Below are 26,815 nucleotides of genomic sequence, written 5' to 3' on the forward strand. Positions count from 1 at the left end.
GTCTAACGAAAACAATTTTCTTAGCTCATATCACAAAAGGTAGGCATGCAAAAAGGATAAAGAACAGATCTGAAAAGAAGAAGATGGTGCTTTAAAAAGTTTCTCAATTATTTTTATATAGACTTTTTTTAAAAATAAAAGGAATGAGTAAGTGTGGATACTTGTTTTAAAGTGAGATCTCAAGTTCTTATTCAATACCATAAATCATATAAAAAGAGAAAAATGAAAGGTGCTAAGGTAGTGCTTGCCAGGTGCTTAACACTTAGTATTAGCAGATCTTCTTTGGCCCAAGGCCTTTTAGGTTTCCAGAGCAAGAGGTGTCAATCAACTGAAATAGGTAAGTGAGCCAAAAAAAGGAGAAATGTTAAAAAGCCTAAACAGTAACCATACACTATGGTACAAAAAGATTCCAATTTCATATTATTATTTCTTATGCAAAGTAAATAAAGTACATTCCTAAACTATTAGTAAATGCAGAACTTACATAACAGTTATAAAAAGTCACAAAAACATGAAATTACTTATTTTACAATTACATTATTAACTGATTAAAAATCAGAATAACTGTAAATGCCTATTTAGCTCTGAAGGAAGATTTTACTTCACTTACCCTGACTACTTTCATTCTGATTTTCTGCTTTTCTTTTTCTTCCTCTGGATGATTCCGATTGTTTCTTCTCTGGTGTCTACAGAAAGCAAAGTTTACAGTTTTAAATCACAGTTTTAACATACAAAATTATTATAGTCAGTATAAAAATCATTTTCATTTTTAAAGTAAAATACCGGGTGGGGCAAAAGTAGGTTTACAGTGTTCATGTGGAAAATACAATAATTAATAAATAATAACACAAGAATATATTCTTGAATACTCATAACTGTAAACCTACTTTTGCCTAGGCTTATTTTTTGTTTTGCTGAATAGTACTCACACAATGTAAATGTGCACATATATACAATTTATTAAAAAAAAAAACAACAAACAAAATTTCCTACTTTGTACATTTTTAAAATTCAAAGTATACTAGCATAGAACACCTTGTAGACATTACTTGAAATTCACATTTACAGAATTTGACTTGAGGTAAATGAAAAATCTAAGCATAATTAACCTTTAAAAAATGCCCTTTAAATTCTTAACTGGTGAGGGCAAAACAAACAACAAAACCTATGTTTTTCCAATTCATACATAGTTTGTACATAAAAGTAAGCTTGAATAAGAAAAAAAAAATGCAGAACCCAAACTTTGATTTTAACTATCCTACTAAAAGAACCATTCACCTAAGTGCCTAACAATTATTATCCAATAACAAATTATAGTAAATTTGCACATTATGCTTGGCCGGTAATGGATCAGTGTTGAGCGTTGACCTATGAACCAGGAAGTCACAGTTCCATTCCCGGTAGAGGCATGTGCCCGGGTTGTGGGCTCAATCCCCAGTGTGAGGTATGCAGGAGGCAGCCAATCAATGATTCTCTCTCATTACTGATGTTTCTATCTCTATCTCTCTCTCTCCCTTTCCTTTCCTCTCTGAAATAAGTGTATATATATATATATATATAAAATCATACATTATGCTCTAGATCAAGGATCAGCAAACTATAGCACACTGGCCAAATCTGGGTGGATACCTGTTTTTTTATAGAGTCTATAATTTAAGCATAGCTTTTACATTCTTATATGACTGAAAATTTTAAAAACAAAAACAAGAATATTTTGATATGAAAATTGTAAGAAATTTAAATTTCAGTATCCATAAGTAAAGTTTTATTGGTACACAGTCACACTCATTCATTTATGTATTTTCTATGATTGCTTTTATATTACAACATCAGAGTTGAGCAGTTCCAACCTAGACCATATGGCCCACAAAGCCTAAAATAGCTGGCCCTTTACAGAAAAGTAAGCAGACCCCTGCCCTACATGATGGCTTGTTTTCAAATTACAGATTTATTCTTTTAACTGATAGCAAGTATTTTCATCAGGCTAAAATAACAAGTAATTTTTGTGGAGTCTGACAGACTGTTGTGCTTAGATAAAAGGAAAACCAAGAGCAAAGGCACAAGGCAATGGCACAGGGCCCTCAAATTCTAGAAGCTTGGCAAACATGTCTAGTTCCAGAACAAAGAATATTTGAATGAATGAAACATGAAGACAAATAAATCTCTAAAGGCAATGCAGTTCCCAAACAAGGAAGGGGCTTAATCTTTATCTGATGTTTCTGAGTAGTTCTATGATTACATAGTATGAATGACAATACATAATCTAGCTCATATTGAGCATCTATGGGTCCTCTAAGTATTATTTGGGGGAATTATAAGTTCTCTCACCTCCATTTTGTCAACAAGACAACAGATTCAGAGAGGTTGAAGTCAATGGTACAAGTCTTTGAATTCTTTAAAGATAGGAGTCATACCCTCTCCCCATGTCACTGCTCCCACCCACGTGTCTGGCACATAATTATTACTTGATAAATGCATGAATATTAAATAACTTACTCAAGGTAACCAGGATTCAAATCCAATTCTGTATATTTCCAAGGTCTAAATGCATTATTTTCTCTGTGTGACATGCTATATGCCCTATATCAAGAACTGAATGAATCAACTATGCAAAAATATTTCAAAATTTTATTAAGTTCATAAGTAAAATTCATTATGTCAGTAATCTGCATATGTTTTAAAATCACAAATGAGAGAACTTAAAGAAATCCATCATAACTGGCAATCTACTCAGGAGGTAGACTGATGTACCAGAAATTTAGGGTAAATAGTTCTTAGTTTAGTTTCACTGTCAAAATTTAAAAAAAACCCTCAAACTTGCCCTGGCCGGTGTGGTTCAGTGGTTGGAGTGTTGGCCCATGAACCGAAGGGTCTCGGATTTGATTCCCAGTCAAGGGCACGGACCTCGGTTGCAGGTTCCCCAGCCCTGGTAGGGGCATGTGCCGGAGGCAACCAATCAATGTGTCTCTCTCACATCGATGTTTCTCTCTCCCTATTCCCTCCCTTCTACTCTCTCTCTAGAAATCGATGGGAAAAAATCCTTGGATGAGGATTTAAAAAAAAAAAGAGTAAAAAATAAGGAGATTCCAAAATGGTGGCAGAGAGGATGCTACACCGACATGCTCCCAGGACCAAACTGGAATTACAACTAAAATACAGAAAAACCATCCTTAATAACCAACTGAAGACTAGTTGGAGAGAACCCAGATAAAGAAGTGCGGAATATGGAGATGCATAGAGACTGGTAGGAAGTGCGGAGGCGGGAAAGGGCTGGCAGGACTCCCACAGACAGCAGCTGAAGTTCCGAAGTTCCAGAGAGATATCTCAGCTGTGGGGGTTCCCACTGTGAACTCTAGGGTCTAAGCCCCAAGCTGGGCTTCCCAGCCTAGAGCGCCAATACTGAGAAAGGTGTCCACATAACATCTGGTTGTGAAAAGCAACAGGGTTGCTGTCTGCCAGGGAGAGACAGCTGGATATACAGGCACCCTCGTAGAGGGAGAATGCACACAATCAATAGATTCAATGCAATCCCTATTAAAATGCCAATGGCATATGTCACAGATCCAGAACAAATACTCCAAAAATGTATATGGAACGAAAAAAGACCCCGAATAACTGCAGGCAGCAATCTTGAGAAAGAAGAACAAAGTTGGAAGGATCACAATACCAGATATCAAGTTATACTACAAAGCCACTATAATCAAAACAGCCTGGTACTGGCACAAGAACAGATATACAGATCAATGGAACAGAACAAACACCCCAGAAATCAACCCAAGCCATTATGCTCAATTAATATTTACCAAAGGAGGCAAGAGCATACAATGGAGTAAAGACAGTCTCTACCATAAATGGTATTGGGAAAATTGGACACATGCAAAACAATGAAACTAGACCACTACTAGTAACTTATACCATACACAAGAATAAACTCAAAATGGATAAAAAGACTTAAATCTAAGTTATGAAACCATAAAAATCCTAGAAGAAACCACAGGCAGCAAAATCTCAGACATCTCTCATAGCAATATGTTTACAGATACATCTCCTAGGGCAAGGGAAACTAAGGAGAAAATAAACAAATGGGACTACATCAAAATTAAAAGCTTCTGCACAGCAAAAGAAACCATCAACAAAACAACAAGAAAGGCCACTGCATGGAAGAACATACTTGCCAATGATGCATCTGATAAAGGGTTAATATCCAAAATATATAAAGAACTCATACAAGTTAACAAAAGGAAGATAAACAACCCAATTAAAAAAATGGGCAAAAAACCTAAATAGATACTTCTCCAGAGTGGACATACAGATGGCCAAGAGACATAAAAAAAATGTTCAAAGTCACTGATCATCAGAGAGATACAAATTACGACAATGAGGTATCACCTCACACCTATCAGAATAGTTATCATCAACAAATCAACAAATGACAAGTGCTGGCAAGGATGTAGAGAAAAGGGAACCCTAGTACACTGCTGGTAGGAATGCAGACTGGTGCAGTCATTATGGAAAACAGTATGGAGTTCCCTCAAAAAATTAAATATGGAACTGCCATTTGACCCAGTGATCCCACTTCTAGGAATATATCCTAAGAAACCAGAAACACCAATCAGAAAGAATGTATGCACCCCTTTGTTCATAGCAGCACAATTTACAATAGCTAAGATTTGGAAACAGCCCAAGTGCCCATCAGTATATGAATGGATAAAAAAGCTGGGGCACATTTATACCATGGAATACTATGCAGCAGTAAAGAAGGATCTCTTACCCTTTGAGACAGTATGAAGGGACCTGGAGAGTATTATGCTAAACAAAATAAGCCAACCAGAGAAAGACAAGTAGCACATGATATCACTCATATAGGTAATCTAATGAACAAAATAAACTGTTGAACAAAACAGATCCTGAGATTGTCAAATATAGGAGGGAAGGCGGGGGTGGGGTGGGTGGGAAGAGATCAACCAAAGAACCTGTATGCATATATGTACAGCCCATGGACACAGACAACAGGGTGGTGGAGGCCTGGGGTGTGGGCAGACTGTAAGGGGTCAATAGGAGAAAAAAGGGGACATATGTAATACTTTCAACAATAAAGATTTATAAAGTAAAATAAAAAGCTCAAATTTAAACAATAACCAATGTTCTATTTTCCTCAGAATAAAAGTATCACCAAATTTTTAAATACTTCACTGAATATATACTTCAAGATATTTAAAGTATTTTTTTAAAAGACACATAGAGTGCTCACTTTGACAGCACACATACTAAAACTGGAACGATATAGAGATTAGCATGAATGGCCCCTGTACAAGGATGACATGCAAATTTGTGATGCATTCCATATATTTTAAGTCATAGGAGTACAATGTAGAGCACAGGGAATATAGTCAATAATATCATAGTAATTATGTATAGTGACAGATTGTTAATATACTTGTAGAGATCACTTTTTAAGTCAAACAAATGTCTGATCACTATGTTGCACACCTGAAATTAATATAATATTGCATATTAATTTAAAAATAAGTAATAAAAAGAGATTTCTTGGTAAAAACGTTCTCCAAGGCTAAGTTTCCCTAAATTTAAAATTTTCTGGAATAGAGAAATAGGACGGTCCCTTGGGGGAAATGTCATTTTGATAAAAAATAAAATGAAAACATAAAAATACCCAAATGCATAATGATTACAGTAAGGAAAAAAGGGCAACAGGTTTACCTCCTTTAAACCAGAGAAAATTTTGAGACAGAAGGGGAAGAAAATTAATTTTAAGACTAATGTGGGTTAAGAAGCTGGAAATAGGTAATAAAAAACTGAAAAGTTGAACAAAGTAAAAGATGAAAAAGGGAAACCTAGATATACCTAAATTAGCTTATTAAGTAAATGTTTCCTTTACAAAGACAGCATTTTGTCCCTTTCCATGAACCTTAATCTTTTTCACCCATGTCTTAGTATGACTACCTGATAATTGACCTTTAACTTCACTCTCACCTCATAGAGTATTTTAGGATTGTTCTGTCAGCTCATATGGACCATAACTTCCTAACTACCATGGGCCTTTAAAGAAACATAGACTAAAAAATCAAACTCTGGGTCCCTTTTTTACCATAACTGTCAGCATGTCATTTAACTCTAGACTTGATTTTCTCATCAATTTTAAATGTTGATAATACAGGCCACAAGAGCATTGTGAGTACAAAATGAGAAACTTACCACAAACATACCTAGTACAGCATCTGGAACAGAGTGTGCAGTCTATATATTTAAAAAAAAAAATCTTACCCTCAAGTTTTAAAAACTACCTAACTTGCCCAGCCGGCATGGCTCAGTGGTTGAGGGTTGACCTAATGAACCAAGAGGTCATGATTCAATTCCCAGTCAGGGTACATGCCTGGGGTTGTGGTCTCGATCCCCAGTCGGGGGTGCGCAGGAGGCAGAATCAATGATTCTCTCTCATCACTGATGTTTCTCTCTCTGTTTTCCTCTCAGAAATCAATCCTATCTAATAAAGAGGGAATATGCAAATCGACCATCATGCTGTCACAAAATGGCTGTGCCCACAACGGAGGCAGGGATTCCGTAACATAAGATGGCTGCGCCCACAGCAGAGGCGGGAATCCCGTAACACAAGATGGCTGTGCTCACAGAAGAGGCCGAGTTCCCGTAATGAGCCTTAACGAGCCATCAGCAAGGACCTGAGGCTGCGTGGTGCTGGGTCCCCCGCCTGGTGGAGCTTGACAGGGGACCTCAGGCCGTGCCCCCCGCCCTGGCGCCAGGCCAGGGGACCTCAGGCCGCGTCCCCCGCCTGGCGGAGCTTGACGGGGGACCTCAGGGCGCACCCCCTACCCCAGCACCAGGCCAGGGGACCTGAAGCCACGCCCCCCGCCCCGGCACCAGGCCAGGGAACCTCAGGCCGTGCCCCCCACCTGACAGGGCTTGATGGGGGACCTGAGGTCATGCCCCCCCGCCACAGCGCCAGGCCAGGCGACCTGAGGCCGTGCCCCCCACCCGGCGGGGATTGACGGGGGTGGGGCCAGGTGAGTCTGGATCTAGCCCAATGGGGGTGGGGCCAGCCGTGTCTGGGTCTCGCATGATTTCGAGGCACACGGGGGTGGACGGGGACTTGACTCTGGAGGAAGATTTTCATATACATTTTACTAATTTTCTTTCATCTCTGACACTTCTATTATTGAGAAAGGGCAAATAGCATTATTAAAAATATTTCCTCTAATTAATTTCCTTTTAATGTGCACAAATTTCATGCACCGGGTCACTAGTAAAAATATATTAAAAAATCAAACTACCTAACTTTCCATCCTCACAGTCTGACTTCTTAAGGTACTCTCTAGACCCATTTTAATTTGCATTCACATATATTTAAAAGGAGCATATGTACTAAGTCTTCAATATTGATGAAATGCAATATTGTTTGCCATTTTCTTATTTATGTAGCATAACAATTTCTTGGCATTTTCCCTTCTCCGACTTTCCCTTTAAGGATTTAATTGTCAAACAGTACAAACTATAAAATTAAAATATTTTCTCCTCTTTTCATATAATCTTGTAAGTTCTTTTCAAATAATATAATCAGAATAAAATAGCCATACAGAGTAACTGCTGTGGGGAAAAGTAATTTTCAAGGTAACTTATTCTGGAAATGTTGGCATTTTGAGAGTAGTTATAATAGTAACATTTAAAACAGTGATTTCATAACTTCTTGCCCATTGTGACACTTGTGATAGAGTGACATGGTCCTGTATAGTATCCCTATAGGCATTTCCTTGAACTCAAATCCCTAGCGGGCCTTATACAATTACTAGAGGCCCAGTGCCCGAGATTCGTGCACTTGGGTAGGAGGGGTGGTCCCTCAGCTTGGCCTGCGCCCTCTCGCAGTCCGGGAGCCCTCAGGGGATGTCCAACTGATGGCTTAGACCCGCTCCCCACGGAGAGGAGAGCGGGCCTAAGCCGTCAGTCAGACATTCTTAGCACTGCCGCAGAGGCGGAAGAGGCTCCCACCAACGCCGCTGTGCTGGCCATGGCTTTTGGCTGAGCAGTGCTCCCCCTGTGGGAGAGCAGCTCCTGCGTTGAGCGTCTGACCCCTGGTGTTCAGTGCCCGTCATAGCAACCAGTCATTCCGCCGTTCGGTCAATTTGCATAGTAGCCTTTTATTATATAGGATTTCTTTGGGATAGAAACTCTTAAGTATAAATGCTATGTCACAGAATATGCATGCTTAAAATTTTAAAGATATTGTCAAAGTGCACATTTTAAGGCAATATTAATCTATACTTACACTAACACTGTGTAAGATTACCTACCAATCAATCTAAGCTCTACCTGACATGTTTTAAAAAGGCATTTCATTGCTGTTTTCTCTATGGCAAAACTATAATTGTAATCAGAAAAAAAGGGGTTTATTTTATTTTTTGAAAAGAAACTGTTCTATCATTTATCTACTAGCATTGATTCTCAATGTTGAGTATACATCTAAATCATTTATAAAACTTTAAGTTCATGCTGGAGTACACATTCCAAATTCAACCATTTCTGGAAAGATACCACAGGAATCCTTATTTTTAAAAACCTCCTAAAGTGATGCTGATGTATCATCAGGATTAGCAATAGTCTACTACATATATAATGTCATGTGTTTACTGTATATTCCACTTTAGAGAAACTCTAAAATTAAGAAGTTATTCTTTACATAATCTTCCATTAAGAATTAAAAACCAAAAATTGTGACATGTAGCAGAAAACTCATTAGGATATAAGAAGTGCAATCGATTGTCATGGTTACTCGTTATTTTAGAAAATGAGAATTGATCTTTTAAGAAATTAGTAAAATAATCACTATGTTCTGCTGACATAAAAACACATCTAATATTTTTAAAACTCTACTAAAGTGTAAGATATTGAAACCAAATTGTCATGTAATATCAACTTGTGATGAATGCCCTTAAAAATCAGTCTAAAAGCAATATTTATTAGATAAAACATTTGTGAAGTCCTGTTAGTCCAGGCATATCTTAGATTGACAAATCTGATGATACCATAAATCACCTTAAATCTAAGTATTTCCAAAAAAAAAAGAATTCCATTTCTTCAAAAGATTAACTATAACTAGGGTCATTTATCTAACTAATAAGTTAGTTATACACTGTATTAGTTATGCAGAGAGAGTGTAGCACATTGGTTGAGAATATCACTCTGAAATAAGAGACAATTTGGAATTAGAATTTTGACTCTGTTAACTTATTATCTGTGGGCAAATTAATTAATTCTCTGGGCTGTTTCCATACTTAGAGATTTTAAACTTACAGAGTTGTAATCTACCTCCACAGACAATGTGTTAAAACTGTGTTTTCTCTCCTTCATTAATGGTTCTCCAAGAGAAGATCTGCCCAGACTCCCAGAGGATATTTGGGAATATCTGGAGACATTTTTGGTTGCCACAACTGTGGGCTACAGATATCTAATGCATTAGTCAGAGATGTTGCTAAACGTCCTACATCGCTCAGGACAACCCCAACCCAAGAATTATCTGTTTCCAAATGTCAGTAACATTAACCTTTTGCACTTGGATGTCGAGTGTGACTCGACACGGTTAGCATTAGAATAAAGGAATCGAGAAAAAGGCTTCCCAGATGATTCTGACACACAGAGTCTTCTACCTTTATAAAAACAGCTACAGAGCCAATGCTAGACCTACATCTGGTTTCCAGTTGACTTTTCCTTCCAGGAGACTAAGGACACGTATAGATGACCAGGATAGACGTCCTTCCTTTGCTGTGAACCCTATCACCTAACATACTTTAGGGTAATACACTCTAACTCGTAGCTGAATATAGTTCCTATAAGAGCATGTCCTTTAATGTATAATGGTAGAATCAAATAGTATTTTTTAATGAAAGAAAAATTTACAAAACAATTCCAGGATTTTTACAAGTACTTTTAAATCCTGTAAATTTATAAATTTGTATAAGGGAGAAAATACAAATTTATTCCTCCACTGAGATAATGCATTTATTAGTGTTACAAAATAGACAATTTTAGATGCACACACAGAGTACTCTCCTTCAAGACAACATTGATATTGTACATTGTATATAGCAACATGTTATATACAATGTCAGTAAAACAAATGACATAATAATACTTAGTAAGATTTATGGTTTAGCCCATCTAGCACAATAAGAAGTGAGAAAATACTACCAGCAGGAAGATAAGTAAAAGAGAAAACAGCAGAACTCATCAAATAGAACACCACAAAGATCATTTCTCAGGCTAAAACATTTTAGAAAATAATGTAAGTAGCAGAATGCAAAGAATATTTCTTAAAAAATGACTAGATGTCTAACAATCTTGAGAAACTGAACATATTTAAACAGAATAAAGTAAAAAACAAGGTAATTTATTCAGGGGGAATAGGCATAAAAATGTAATTTTCAGTGATACTTAGACTATACATCATTAAGTTCATTTTCCAAGTTTTCCTATTTCTTATTGGGTGCTCAGACTAAGACATTAAAAAAAAGATTTGTCCAGATTTTAACAAATATATATATATATCAATCTAAAACCTAAAATTTAAGGCCAGTATTACCTCTATTTTCAAATAGAATCATAACTTCCAATCAATCCTGGGTACCTAGGTGTTCACTAAGAAAACATTCAAACTCAATACCGTTAAGAGGAGAAAAAGAAAAAAGCAGAGATGGGTATGTATATAAAAACAAGGTTAAAACAGAAAATGCTCTTATCACTCTCCAAATCTGGCCAATCTACTAAGAACAGAAGACAACCCATTTAATCAGTTTACACATGTTTGTGTAACTTTAAAAGACCTTCTTCAAAAAAGGAAAATTTACATTTACAAACCTATTAAATAACTCTATAAACAATACTAGTTCTAGAAATGGAAATAATGCCCTGCTAAAGCCAGGTATACTATTAAGTTAGTTTTAGGTCTAACTAATTCCCTAGTGTTTTTACTTTCTACTTCCTCTAAAACATGCACATAAGAAATCAAACACAATGTGACCCTTTAAAAAGTCTTTAAAAAAAGCATTAATGTTTCAAAGTATCTTCAATACCATAACTTTAACTCAAATGAGGGGTAAAAAAGGTTAAGTTCCAAGACTACTTCCAAAAACTTAATTCAAAGATAAAGCTAATCAGATCTTCTTTCATAAAATGGCCTCCACTAATCATTGTTAGAAGTAAATTAAAACAATCAAGGCATAATATCTATATTATATTCTTTCATTACAATTATTACAATGCCAAAAGTGGATTTAAGTTTAATGTCTTGATACAACAAATGTCCCAGTTTCTGCATATCTATAACTTAAAATATCCTTAATCCTAAATAAGTCAAAAGTATCTGAATAAAAAATAAATAGTAATTCAATGCCAATATGCTAAGAAGGGGGTCACAGAGGGTTAAAGAATTGATAATTATCCAGGAGGAAGGGAAAAAAGAGATAGAATATATTTTAAATTGTTCAACTGTGATTCAAGTTAAACAGACGTTTATAGAAGACTAGAGGCCTGGTGCACAAAAATTCGTGCACGGGGGAGGGGGGTGTGTGTCTCTTAGTCCAGCCTGCACGCTCTCACAATCCAGGACCCCTCGGGTAGGGTCCAGTCCCATTGCAGCATGGCTCTGGTTCCCCAGGCCTGTGGGCTGGGGGGAGGGACCAAGATTCCCAGATCACAGCATGGCTCTGGTTCCCCAGAGCCTGCAGGCAGTGGGAGGGACCCAGAGGCCAGTCCAATGGCAGCATGGCTACGTTTCCACAGCTCCCTCCTGCCTCCACACTGCGGGCGGCCGGGACCCAGGACTGACTCCCACAGCACCGGCCGGTACCCAGGACTGACTTCCGCTGCACCAGCCAGGACCCTAGCCTGGTGTTTGGTCGTCCGTCCGGACATTTAGGTCGTGACGGATCCTGGCTCTTTATATATTAGGATAAGTATTAAAGATTAAATTGAGGCAAAAATAGAATAATTTGATATGTGTCTGCTTTACAAATATTATTTTGTAGTATACTGTATGCAAACACACATCCAAAAATAGACTTAAATGTGCTTCTTCAACATTATTAAAGATGATATAACTCAATGATATTTATATTCAGTCACAAATATCCCACCTTGGTAAGAAAATAAAGCAGAGAACTATATTCTGGAATACTGCAAAGGAGAGGTAGGTTGTAGGAATGGCTATGGTATTAATATTCATTATAAATTCCAAATAAGCTATAAAATACCTAATTTTAGCACTTGGGGTAAGGTGGAGAGGGAACAGCAATTGTACAGAATTTCAAAAAAGTAGAAGTCTTTCGTGTTCAGACAAGGAAGGGTGGGTCCTGAAAGAACTGCAGATGGTGGATCAAGGCAGGTTCTAAAATTTGGAAAACATTGATAAGTAAGAAACATGGATCTGGACTTTTAGCTAGCAGATAAATCACACAGACCATGTTTCTAACTCTTTCAGGCATTCTAAAACATTTAAAAGGATGAGTGACCCTTCCCCCTTCAACTCCCTTCTCTGTCCCTCCTATAAAATCTGTATCATTCTTCTCACACCCACAACCCATTCCTGGTTCTTTCCTTCAGCTGATAACCTCTTTTTTCCCTGTGAAGTAAGAGAAAGGTTATTGGGTTTGGAAATTCATCCATCAAAAGAAAGGCTGTTCCTTGTCATTTCTGCCTACAACTAACCCTGCCCACCAAGGTCTGGATCTCACCATTCATACCACCCTGAGGAAAAGGTATTGAGTTTTGGTTCTACTTTCTCTTTTTCCTTTGGCACTTTCCTTGACCCATCATAGCTCTGCTATGACCCTTTCCTTAGCACATAATATGGCAAGCCAGTTAAGACTCAATGCTGTCTCCTTTCCTTTACAGTAAAAATTCTGCCAAGAGCTGTCACTATTTGCTGTCACTGTTTCCTCATTTTCCAATGCCTCCTTAACCAACTCTAATCTGGAATCTTGCTCCCATTAATCTACTAGAACTAAGCCTAAGTGACAAGTTTTTAGTCACTTTTTACCGTTATTATCTTGTGACTTCTGTGACATTTAATGCTACTCATTCTTCTTCTTCTCTTTCTCCTCTTTTTCTTCCTACTATCCACCTCCTTTCTCCAGCACACCCATATGGTTCGGTAACATTTCCTCGAGTTACACAAACCAGCAGGATGAGTTCATCTACAAAAGCAGGTTTTAAACTTTTGGACCTCAGGGCTCCTCTACACACTCTTAAAAGCTATTGAGGACCCCAAAGAGCTTTTATTTATGTGGCTTATAATTATCAATATTTACCATTTCAGAATTTAAAACTAAAAAGCTTTTAAACACCAGAATACACAAGTACAGAATCCATAAACTGTCAGTGATGACATCATATATAATACAGCCTCTGGAAATTTTCACTGTAAGCTCAGGAGAAAATTAAAGTTTTACAAAGCCAAGTATGTCTTAGCACTGTTATAAAAACTGACCTTGTGGGTCCCCTGAAAGTCTCAGGGACCCCCAGGAATCCTGAGACCACCCAATCATTTCACACCTATGTAGAAACTCCTAAGTCTCTCTCTCTAGCCTGACCCCTTTCCTTCCTGAGTTATCACCTGAAGTTATGTACCTTTAAAAAATCCTAGGCTCTTCCCTTTCCTTCTTTACCCTCATTCAATAGTCATCAAACTACTGATTCTACTTTTAAAATCTAGTGGAATTTGAGAACTTGTTAGAGAAATGCAAACCCCCAACCCAGATCTATAGACATAAGAACACTTGGTAATTCACTTGCACATTAACCTCTGAGAGGCATCGGCTGGATGGTGATAGCATCAATAACCAAAGTGAGAGCATCTGAAGGAGAAGAACGTCCAAAAGGCAAACTTAACAACACTAAATTAGAACTCCTCCCACTTGAAGTTTTTCCTTCTAATATTAAACCATGGAGGTTTGGAGTTTTGTAAAGGCAAAGTATTCCAACTGAGGTTTTGCTTCCTTCCAATCCTATCCCCTCCACATTGCCACCTGGAGAGGGCTTCTTCATCTCTACTTTGTCTTTTCCTCCCTGCTTCAAGGACTCTCCATAACCCAGATAAAAGGCCAAATTCCTTCTTATGAAATAAACGGCCTTTCAAACCCTGATCCCTGCCTATCTTTCACCCTCCTTGCATATCCTCCCTAAACCAGAAGTTTGCAAACCAACTGAGTCACCTCTGCAGCATGGTCTTTTTTTCTAAGCTCCTCAGGGGATCTAAAGTCCAGCTGGGGTTGAGAATCACTGCCCTATGCCATGAACAAAACTACCTGCCAAACTTCTATGCAAAAGCATGGAAGTCTCTCTACCTGCCTTCTCACACTTTGCCTTTAACCTCTGGAATGAATTCACAGCCTTTCCTAACAACTATCATCTCTTCTTTGAAGGAAGATCTCTCTTCTCTTTCCTCCCCTCCTTTCCCTTGCAGGCAGGTGGGATTATGGGTTTCTTACTCTTTGACCCTATAGCACCTTGTGTACATCTATTACAGCAGCCCACACTGTTTATAAAGCAATCTGTCCTCTTGTGAAGGCAGAGATAATACACTATTCATCTTTATATTCTCTGTGCTTGGCACAGAGGTTTTTCATTAAGCATTTATTACTTATCTGTTACCTTCTAACCTCTGTGCCAAGGTTAGATAAGTAATAAATGCTTAATGAAAATACAGTAAATTTTTGGAGCCTGTTGAATAGACCTTGATTTACTAGTATTTATAATAAAGCAAAACAAGATCAACACCTTCCTACCTACCTGACGATTTCGTTAACAAAAGGAAAACCTTGCCCTAACTGGTTTGGCTCAGTGGATAGAGCGTCGGCCTGTGGACTGAAGGGTCCCAGGTTCGATTCCAGTCAAGGGCATGTACCTTAGTTGCGGGCACATCCCCAGTAGGGGGTGTGCAGGAGGCAGCTGATCGATGTTTCTCTCTCATCTGATGTTTCTAACTCTTTATTCCTCCCCCTTCCTCTCTGTAAAAAATCAATAAAATATATTTAAAAAAAAAGGGGGGGGGGGAACCTTTTTTGGTCTATAATTCTACATTTAGAAATAAAAGGCAAATTCATATATGAAGTGATTCATATATTAACTGAAATGAAAATTTTCAGTTGAAGTAGATTCAATCACCCTAACAGTAAATATTAGAAGCCTTTCAGTTTTAATAGTAAAAGGACAGAAGAAAACAGGAGGTTTCTGAGTATCCGAAGAGAGTAGGGAAAACTAAGAATCTTGATAAATACTAAAAGGGACTCAAAAGATAATGTCTAATTGATGAAATAGCAAGATATGCACATTATTTACATTATAAAACGTAGAAATAAATATCAGGAAGAAAAGCTAAAAAAACAGAAAGTGGGGTGTGGAAAGGGTGGGTAGCCAAAGTAGAGTCTTGCCTGTCTAGCCATGAGGGAAGGAGATGGGGTTGGAGAGGGCCAGAGGTCTTAGCCTGCCTGTCTGCCCCATGCCAAATCTCTACAGTGGAGTCTCTTGGTCGAAGCCCTACCCACTCATATGAAGATCACAGCTGCCCTTTCTTTTAGGGGAGAGGCCTGCAGAGGGAGCCCATGCGAAATGTTCCATTTTTAAAAATTAAATCTGATTGAATCTGTACTTTTATCATTAAAAAAATAATAAATAAATAAATCTTTTAGCACTATTTGTTCATAAAAACAAAAACTATTATTTGGGAATGGATTACCAAAAGAATAAATAACATCAGAAGACAATGGAATACTACATAAACTCTACTACTATACTGGGGAAAAAAGTAGTTCTGCAATTTAATGTTTACTCCCAACAACTTAACTTAATGTCCTATGAATACCTGTATCTTGATTTATATGAAATTTTACCCAAGGGAATTCATTAATTAAGGTATGTATTATAGAAATAAAACCTGGCAATCATTTTCCAGATATGTAGCTTCTTACAATGAAAAGACAAAAACAAAAAAATGTTTTGCTTCTTTAAATCTTAAGGAAAATGTATAAATCTATAGTCATTTCTAAAATATTACGCCACCTAACTTAATCATTAATTTTCTAAAACTTCCAGATATAGAACACAGAACAGCAAAAGTCAAGAGTTAAGATTTTCTATTGCTGTCCCTACTATCAAAATTTCTATATAAATAAAGCTCAGTATATCCAATGTTGAACCAAATTCTACTTCACTGCAAATGCCACTATGGTCTTTAAAAAACAATAACAAATCAATATTTTAAATTAAAAATATAGCCAAAAGTGATCCTTGGAATTAAAGAAGAGTGGTATTTTCTTATAACTGCTTTTGAAGGAATTAAATACTGCATCTATAGAGAACATAGAAATATTATTTTTTTAGGTGATCTAACTTTCTACTATGTTTTGCTATTTAAAAAAATAAAGAAGACCAGATTTGGTGAATGGAAAAGGGAAATATCTAAAATTATTTTATTGCTCTTTATAATATAAAAGCCTATGAAAGAGGAGGCATGTGAGATTACTAAATAGACCAAAATCTGGAAATGTCAAGAAATATTTCAAAGTCTAGGAAATATAAAGTGAAAACATTCTTGATAAAATTTTTGAAAAACTGTACTTTTATCTAGACCTAAACCTACTATTTTTAAAGGCTCAGTATAAGTGTGTTAATGTAAAAAAAAAACAAAACAAAAAACTGAACTGTGACAATCTGATGCTACAGGGGCTACTAACGCTTACCTCAAGGGAACCTACTGCAGATAAAGTCCCGTCACTTGCACAGTCCTTTCAGCTGCCTGCCAGTTGTTTCTGTGGAAGGGAAAGCCTGATGAGTGAGAGCCCTATGCCACACTCCTTTGGAGTGTCAGGGTGCCTGCACAGAACTGCACACAACTGCCTACCTAGAGATCCCTAGATGCTTTCCTTAACACAGGACTTAAGAAGAGGCCACCTTTGGTACTGCCTTTCCACTGAACACCAACACTGAATAGCTAAGGGTTTCTGAGTGTTAACAATTTATCAAGGTGATATATCTACACTAACCCAAAGAGAAAAAAAGACTAAAATGGATCAAATAGAAATAAGTTAACATTGACAGGGAAAACATACACACAGACACACACACAAATACACTGAAAAGTAAGTAACAGAATTCTGTAATCTGAGAAGAGACAGTATTACAGGCTATATCCACAAAAACTGAAGTTGCAGCATCAACAAATAAATGCTAAAACTCAAAGCAATTCCTGTCTATACATTTTTAAAAGATGCCATCAAGTATATCATGCTTAATGTGAACATGGATCAAAATTACTACTTACAAAATCCAATGTATTTTCTCAGTGGGGTCAGTAAGTGGGTGGGAGGAGAGGACATTTTTCAGATATTTTTAAGTAAGAAAAGGGAAAACCAAGAGCATGAAATTCCAAAAGAAATTTTAAAAAGAGAAAAAAAGCCCTATATCTGTATCTTAGAAAGTAAACAAACCCTTACGCAGAGCCAAATTGAGAGGAAAGTATAATAAGAAATAGAAAACTGTGAAGCAATGTATTTCAAAAACCACCTTCAACTCCTAAAATTATGAATGGCTAGTAACTGTCTTCCATTAAGCACAACTATACCACAAGTTCAGCTCCATAAACAAAGAAACTATATTTTCTTTCTAATGACAAATACAGTCTTCAGTCTGAATGCTGTGCTTCATAAGGCAGAATAAAATGCTCCTACAAAAATTTAAAAAGCATTAATAGTAACATATTTAAAATGAAGTTACTTACCTCTGATTCTTTGTCACTTAAAGATCCCAAGCTTCCAAAACTGTGATTAGAGCTTTCATTATTTGTTGAAGCCTGTTAAAAGATTTTTAAAAAGGTAAAACTTAGGAGTAATTTTAAATTAAACAAATTACACAAATATATCTTCATAAATTTAAATAAAGTACGATTCCTTTAATCAAGGACGTCAAATTAAGTAAATATAAGAAATACCAACCTCTTAAAACTATAAATATCTTGGAAAGTTTTACCAAGTCAATAAAGTTCTGCTGTCTTTTAGGGACGGACTCATTACTTGAGTTTTTAGAATACCAAATTCAGGAGGCAAAGGAAATGGGCTATTGTTAGATAACAAGATCCCTAAAACTACTATACAATGTATAAAATCTAATGCTTCCTTAACTAAAGTATTATTTGTGTTCCTTACTTCTCTTCACAATCTTACCAAATTCCATCATATCCTATCCACACCCATTTGCTTCTTTTCATATTAACAAACTAGACAATCTTTGGTTTGTTTTGGCTTAGTGTTTTAAGAAATTTTTTTATCGTTTTGACCATTTTAATTGCTTCACAAGAATTTCTACATTTCCTTTACAATATTTTAAATTGTGACAAACAGAAATAAGTTATTATTTTGCAGGATGATGTTGGATGATGTTCGCTATGTTTCCAATATGTTTCTATTATGCTTATTGTTTTGTGGACTTGTTTGGACCAACAATACATTAAATCAGTGTCTTCCAGGAATAATTATAGACCCAGGGATAACAGGCATGCCAAAGATGACGCATGAATAAACTTCATGTGGAAGCAGGCCAATTGGTATCCTTATTTCCCTTCAATTTGTAAGAGTAGCCGCTAATCCTACCATTAAAAGGTTGCAAGTTCGACTACCATTCAACTACTTTCAAAACTGGTGACTCTGAGCTATTGCCTACATGTTTAGTACTATGCTGGACACTATAAAGCCCATTTTCAACAAAGACAACATGCAAATCAATTAAGAGTCAAACACTATTTAGAGGAAGTTAAAATCTAATTAGAGCAAGATGATCAAACTTTAAACAAAGAACACCGTAAACAGCAATTAAGAAGTGATAAACTATAAAGGTTCAGGGACAATGTTCTTCATTATCCCTAAATTTCCACATAAAATACAGTATAAACCCCAAACTCACACATAGCATTTACAACAAAACTGGGTGACTAGAAATCTCCCCCAAATAGCAGATGGGAACAGATTACCAACAACCACAGCACCTGCATGGTATAAGAGGAAGCAAAAGGAAGTAGGGTGTCGAACAGATTTGACAACAGAGACTCCCAAAACAGCAAATGCAACTGACCAGTAAGTCAATGTGGGTACAGAAGCTATATCCAGTAGTGACTAAGTGCAAGGGGGCCATGGTGAAGTCTGAGAAGTTAGAGCAATTTAGACCCTATAAACTCCTGAAACTAATCCCTCACTAAGGGTGTCACAGTAAGTATAAACTACTGGGTGTGGAAACAAAACTAAACCCAAGAGGTACAATGAAGATACAGAAAAAAGAATATAAAAATAACAAGTGGGAAAGGAAGCAAAGCCTACAAATCTCAGAAATTACTTTTGAAGAGTGCCCAAAAACAACAGCAGAGGGAGCTCTATAAGAAAAGACATTCTAAACCAAAAAAAAAAAAAAAGGTAAGCATCAGAAAATGATGTAGGTCAGCCCATGAAGTTATTATAAGAAAAAAGACAGTAAGATAATAGACTACTGTCCTGATAATAAAAGCGTACCAGAAACATAGAAATTTCACAAAATAGGCGAAAACTGTAACCTAATATTTTGAAATGAGCTAAAAGACATTACTAAAATGACTCAAGACATGAAAGAACAACATAAATCAGATTTCAAAAAAAACTCAGAAATAAGGTAACAGAACTTAGGAAGCATCAGAAATTGGGGAAAAATGGGTTCAATAATGAAGATTAAATCTGAATGAAACCAAGAGAAAATAAATACAACAGATAATGATTTAAGAGAACTAGGAGGTAAAAAGGAGGAACACTTCTGAAATCAAAAGAAATGAAGAGATAAAAAGAACAAGAGAAAGCAACAACTATTGAAGCAACAAAGATCCAACATTCAGGTAATAGAAGGCTTTAAAGAGCACCACCAGAAGAAAACAAATAGTAGAAACTGTAGTTCAGGAAATCCTCCTTGAAAAATTGAAACTACTGCCTGAAAGAACACAATATGCACCGAAGAACACAATATGCACCTCAGAATGTTTGATTTTTCAAAGGCAGCACTTTATGCCAGAAGAAAATGAAGTAACATATTAAGATATCCAAGTAAATGTGAATAAAGTATTCTATATCCAGTAAAATTGATTTTTTAAAAATATATTTTATTGATTTTTACAGGGAGGAAGGGAGAGGGATAGAGAGCTAGAAACGTTGATGAGAGAGAAACATCGACCAGCTGCCTCCTGCACACCCCCCACTGTGGATGTGCCTGCAACCAAGGTATATGCCCTTGACCAGAATCGAACCCGGGACCTTCCAGTCCGCAGGCCGACATTCTATCCACTGAGTCAAACCGGTTTCGGTTAAAATTGATTTTTAATATATAAAAGGCATACTTATCAAAATGCCAGAAATCAGAGCTTTCCAAAAGAATCCAAAGACAACTTCACATCACCAAAATGAAGATTCACCATAAGAACTGATACAATCAATATTATTACTTACTGATAAAGGTTAAATAAAAAATACAAGGACGAAACTATGAAATTTAATAGCTAATTCATGCAAAGCTATTAATAGTACAATATTTAAAAATTGGAGGGTGGAATTTTATGAGAAGCACAAGTGAAAAAACTTTGAATTGTTTTCAGTAACCACTTTGGCCACTGTGATAGTACAAGTATAGATGCTTTGAAATTGCCGTGTGTATAGGAAAAAAGTAAATAGTTATGTGATATTCTAATTCTATCATCTGGTTTACATCCTTGAAAACTACAATTCTTTTTAAAAAAATATATTTTATTGATTTTTTACAGAGAGGAAGGGAGAAGGATAGAGAGTGAGAAACATCAATGAGAGAGAAACATCAATCACCTGCTTCCTGCACACCCCCCACTGGGGATGTGCCTGCAATCAAGGTACATGCCCTTGACTGGAATTGAACCTGGGACCCTTCAGTCATCAGGCCGACGCTCTATCCACTGAGCCAAATACAGGAAACCCACCTAGTCTATTCCCTTCTTCCAAATGTCTCCTAACCAGATTCAGGGCGAGAACTACAATTCTTGATATAGAAGTAAAATGATGCGATATATATAAAAACCTTGTAGTTTTGATTTGAATTGGAAGTATCAATATAAATTTATGAGAGGTTTTTGCCTTTTAAAACACATTTTTTAAAATACAGATTCTGCCACAGGGAGGAACAGAATACCTCTAGATATCAGACCAATGTTCCCTTGGATAACCATAAATTCTGGAAAAATATATAAAACACAACTACCTGAAAGCACGTGAGCAACCAAGAATAGACAGAATCTGGTTAGGAGACATTTGGAAGAAGGGAATAGACTAGGTGGGTTTCCTGTATTTACAGTTTTTGCTGCAAGGCCCCTAGTGTGAGCTGCAGAGCAGCTGAAACTTGGATCATCACAGGCAATCGTACTGGCTTGAAAAACGAGGGTGAAACTACCACAGCAGCTAGAAAATAAAGCACCAAAGACAGAGTTGCAAATTCTGCATATTATTTCTATCCATGTCTCTCTCTAGCTGGTCACTCATCTATGCAAGAGTGGAACAGACTCTAAGCAGTCCAGATAAGGCGAAAACAACTGAACAGAGAGATGTTAGCTGCCATCCCCTATAGGGAGACATAGTTTAGATTTCAGTCGAGCCAAGTTAATTCTTTCCTAATACAAATAATATCACCAAAAAAAAAAAATAATAATAATACTCAACAGAACACTAAACCAAATCCCAAAGTCACTCTAATGTATCATTCAGTGTGCATGATATAAACAAAATTTCTAAACTTATGAAGAAACAAGAAAATGTGACCCATACTCAAATTTATTCTCTAAAATTAAAAAAAAAAAATCACTGGATAGGCTTGACATCAGAATGGAGAAGAAAGTACTGAAGACCAAAGGAAGAGAGAAAAATTATTGAAAAGTAGTTGCTGGAAACTATACATGTATTTGGGATCACAGAAGTAAAGAAAAAGGCACAGAAAAAGTATTTGAAGAATAGCCAGAAAATCCCAAAATTTGGTGGAAGGTGTAAATTTAAAGATTCAAAAAGCTCACAGGTAACTCCAAGCAGAATAAGTACAAAGAAAATCATACCTATTAATCTTCTCAAAGAACCAACCTTGTTACATTAATTTTTCTATTATATTTTTGTTTTCCACTATAGGACCCCCCTAAATGTATACACACTTTGAATAATTAATTCCAATGGGTTAAATTTGAAAAGAAAGAAACATCAATTGAGCTATCAAAAAAAGTGTGTAGTCCTGGCTGGTGTGATGCAATGGTTAGAGCGTCAGCCAAGCACTGAAGGGTCAAGGGCACATACCTGGTTGCAGTTTCTATCTCAGCCCCATTGGGGTGCATGTAGGAGGCAACTGTTCAATGTGTCTCTCTCACACTGATGTTTCTCTCTCTCTCACCCCATGCCCCTTCCAATCTCTCTGAAAACCCATGGAAAAAATATCCTGGGTGAGGATTAACAAACCATTTTTTTGAAAAGTGTGCATACAATTTTTTTGGACACCCTATATTTTGTTTAATTCTGCTCTAATTTTAATAATTTTTTCCTTCTACTGACTGGGGCCTCATTTGTTCTTCTAGTTCTTTTAGGTGAATCATTAGGTTGTCTATTTGAGATTTTTCTTGTTTCTTGAGACAGGCCTGTAATGACATAAACTTCCATCTTATTACCACTTGTGTTGCATCCCAAAAGTTTTGATGTCATACTGTCATTCTCATTTGTCTCTTTGTATCTTTTGACATTTTTTAAACTTCTTTGACCCCGTCGTTTAATGAGCCTCTGTTTTTCCTGCTTTATTTTTTGCAGATAATTTCCAACTTCAAAAAATTGTGGTTGGAGAATATATAGTATATCACTTTTCTTAAATTTGTTGAGGCTAGTTCTGTGTCCCAAGATATGGTCTATCCTTAGAAGGGTACATGTGCAGTAGAGAATAATATATAATCTGATGCTCTGGGATGAATGGCTCTGTAAATGCTGATTATATCCCTTTGGTCTAAAATGTGTCCTTTAAGGCCTTATTGATTTTCGGTCTGAATGATCTAGCTATATCTGTCAATGGGGTATTTAGGTCCCCCACTATAATTGTTTCTCTCAGTTTCTCCCTTGAGTTCTGTTAGTAGTTGCTTTATATATTTTAATGCTGATAAGTGTTACATCTTCTTGATGTATTATTATTATAAAGTATCCAATTCTACCTCTTAACTTTTTAAAAAAATTTTATTTTAAAGAAAAAGGGAGAGGGAGAGGGAGAAGGATGGGAACATCAGTGATGAGAGAGATCATATGCCCTGACTGGGAATTGAACTGTGACCTCCTCCTGTAGTAAGATTTCTGCTCAACACTCAACCACTGAGCTATACCTGCCAGACTGGGTTTTGTTTTTCATCCAATCACTACTCTGCTTTTTATTGGTGTGTTCAGCCCATTTACATGTAGGGTGATTATTGATGTATGAGGATTTCCTATAGCCATTTTTCCGTTTGTTTCTAATAGCTCTGTGTTTTCATTGTTCCTTTTCCCTTGTGTTTCCATCTGTTATTTTAGTTTGGTGGTATTCTATGATTTTTTTCCTTTGTTTCCCCTTTTTTTGTCGTGTGTCTCAGTTCTAGCTTTTTTTTGTGTGGTTACCTCTAGGGTTTATGTAAAAGAAAGTTCCATACCCAGGTAACATCACAGGCAAACTACTGAAAACCAAAGATAAAGAAAAAAAATCTTAGTACAATGAGATATCGCCTTATACCTGTCAGAGTGGCTGTTATATATATACACTGAGTGGCCCGATTATTATGATCTCTGAACGCATAATAATCTGGCCACTCAGTGTATGTATATATATTTTAGAGGCCAAGTGCATGAACTCGTGCATGGGTGGGGTCTGGCCAGGGGGAGGAGACCTGGGCGGTTGGCTGGCCTGCCTACTGGTCGAACTCCTGGTCGAGGGGACAATTTGCATATTAGCCTTTTATTATATAGGATATACACTGAGTGGCCAGATTATTATGCATCCAGAGATCATAATAATCGGGCCACTCAGAGTACACACACATACACACACACACAAACAAGAAATAACAAATACTGACAAGGATTAGAGAAAAGGAAACCTTTGTGCACTGTTAGTGGGATTATAAATTAGGGCAGCTATTAGGAAAAGCAGTACGGAGGTTCCTCAAAAAATTAAAACTAGGACTACCATATGATCCAGCAATTCCACTTCTGGGTATTTATCCAAAGAAAACAAAAACACTAACTTGAAAAGATATGTGCATCCCTGTATTCATTATTTACAATAACCAAGACATGAAAGCAATCTGTACCCATGAATGGGTAGAGAAAATATGATGTGGTATATATATGTACACACACAATGGAATATTATTCAGACATTGAAAAGAAAAAAATCTTGTCATCTGTGACAACATGAATGTACCTTGAGAGCATTATGCTCAGTGAAATACATCAGATAGAGAAAGACAAAAAGACTGCATGAGTTCACTTACATGTAGAATCCAAACCCAAAAACAAAACTGAGCTCATAGATACAGAGAATAAATTGGTGGTTGCCAGAATTAGGAGGTGGGGGATGGAAAAGGGGTCAAAGGATATAAACTTCCAGTTATGGGGATGTAATGTACAGGCATGGTGACTATCCTATCGAATAAAAGAGTAATATGCAAATTGACCATCACTCCAAGACATAAGATGGCTGCCCCCAAGTGGACACAAGAGGGCCGCCACAAGATGGCCTGCAGGGGAGGGCAGTTTTGGGCAGTTAGGGGTGACCAAGCCAGCAGAGGAGAGCAGTTGGGGGTGACCAGGCGAGCAGGGGAGGGCAGCTGGGGGGGACCAAGCCAGCAGGGGAGGGCAGTTGGGGGGGACCAGGCCTGCAGGGGAGGGCAGCTGGGGGGGACCAAGCCTGCAGGGGAGGGCAGTTGGGGGGGACCAGGCTGCAGGGGAGGACAGCTGGGGGGACCAGGTCTGCAGGGGAGGGCAGTTGTGGGTGATCAGGCCAACAGGGAGGGCAGTTAGAGGTGACCGGGCCAGCAGAGGAGGGCAGTTGGGGTAGACGAGGCCTGCAGGGGAAGGCAGTAGGGGGGGACCAGGTCTGCAGGGGAGGGCAGTAGTGGGGGACCAGGTCTGCAGGGGAGGGCAATTAGGGGTGACCAGGCCTGCAGGGGAGGGCAGTTGGGGGTGACCAGGCCAGCAGGGGAGGGCAGTTGGGGGTGACCAGGCCAGCAGGGGAGGGCAGTTGCAGGGGGACCAGGCCAGCAGGGGAGGGCAGTTAGGGGCGACCGGGCCAGCAGGGGAGGGCAGTTGGGGGCGACCGGGCCAGCAGGGAAGGACAGTTAGGGGTGACCGGGCCAGCAGGGGAGGGCAGTTGCGGGGGACCAGGCCAGCAGGGGAGGGCAGTTGGGAGGGACAGGGGAGGGCAGTTGGGAGGGACCAGGCCTGCAGGGGAGGGCAGTTGTGGGCGATCAGGCAAGCAGGGAGTGCAGTTAGGGGTGACCGGGCCGGCAGAGGAGAGCAGTTGGGGGAAACCAGGTCAGCAGGGCAGGGCAGTTGGGGGGGACCAGGCCTGCAGTGGAGGACAGTTCGGGTTACTCAGGCCTGCAAGGGAGGGCAGTTGGGGGTGATCAGGCCAGCAGGGAGGGCAGTTAGGGATGACCGGGCCAGCAGAAGAGGGCAGTTGGGAGTGACCAGGCCTGCAGGGGAGGACAGTTAGGGGTGACCAGGCCTGCAGGGGAGGGCAGTTATGGGCAATCGGGTCGGCCGGGGTGCAGTTAGGTGTCGATCAGGCTGGCAGGGGAATGGTTAGGGGGTGATCAGGCTGGCAGGCAGAAGCGGTTAGGGGCAATCAGGCAGGCAGGCACGTGAGCGGTTGGGAGCCAGCAGTCCTGGATTGTGAGAGGGATGTCTGACTGTCTGTTTAGGCCTGATCCCGGGCGGTCGGACATCCCTCAAGGGGTCCCAGATTGGAGAGGGTGCAGGCTCGGCTGAGGGACTCCCGCCACCCCGCCCCCATGCACGAATTTTGTGCACCGGGACTCTAGTAGTTAATAATACTGTACAGCACATTTGAAAGTTCCTGAGAAAGTAAATTTTAAAAGTCCTCATTATTAAGAAAATACAATTTTAACTATGGATGGTAACAGAAACTTACTAGACTTATTATGGTGATCATTTTGAAATATATATAAATATGGAATCATTATGTTATACACCTGAAACTAAAAGCCTAAGCAACCGTTACTACAAAACGACCAGAATGACTGGTCACTATGACACGCACTGACCACCAGGGGGCAGACATTCAACACAGGAGCTGCCCCCAGCCTGCAGGCCCCGATGGCCAATGGGGCCTACTGGCCAATCTTCTGGTTGCCCCCCTCTGGCTGGCAGGCCCCAATCGCCCGATCGGGGCTGGGCCCCTGGGCTGGGATGGGGAACCAGGGGTGGGTGGCAGCGGATGCGACCCCTTTCCCAGGGGGACCTAAGGCTGGCTCCCTCCTCAGGGCTGGCGGTAAACCTCCTGGCCCTCCCCACAGCCAGCAGGTCCCGATCGCCTGGCTGGGATGGGGAACCAGGGTTGGGTGGTGGTGGACGCCAGGTGCGAGGGGAGAAGGAGGAGGAGAGGTGGGGAACCGCGTGGTGGCAGCGCGTGGGTGGCGAGGGAAGGAGGAGATGGGGAGGTGGGGAACCTGATAGGCCCTAATCGTCAGCCAGGCCTAGGGACCCCA

The 26,815-nt window shown here is 38.7% G+C and overlaps 1 protein-coding gene and 1 non-coding gene across 3 annotated transcripts in view; one reads left to right on the plus strand and one right to left on the minus strand.

Annotated features, from left to right (window-relative positions):
* TLK1 (tousled like kinase 1) overlaps positions 1-26,815 on the minus strand; it is a 138,996-nt gene that overhangs the window by 66,343 nt on the left and 45,838 nt on the right. For both annotated transcript variants that reach the window (XM_008138579.3, XM_054723525.1), the window contains exons 3-4: positions 17,795-17,866; positions 611-686 (exon numbers count right to left, since the gene is read on the minus strand). In XM_008138579.3, coding sequence (XP_008136801.1) covers positions 611-686; positions 17,795-17,866 — 148 coding nt within the window. The remainder of the gene's footprint in view (positions 1-610; positions 687-17,794; positions 17,867-26,815) is intronic.
* On the plus strand, positions 5,244-5,351 carry LOC114230522 (U6 spliceosomal RNA). Its single transcript, XR_003616441.1, has one exon. It is a non-coding gene; the product is annotated as a U6 spliceosomal RNA (small nuclear RNA).

Source organism: Eptesicus fuscus, chromosome 11 (assembly GCF_027574615.1).
Source record: "Eptesicus fuscus isolate TK198812 chromosome 11, DD_ASM_mEF_20220401, whole genome shotgun sequence".
NCBI lineage: Eukaryota > Metazoa > Chordata > Mammalia > Chiroptera > Vespertilionidae > Eptesicus > Eptesicus fuscus.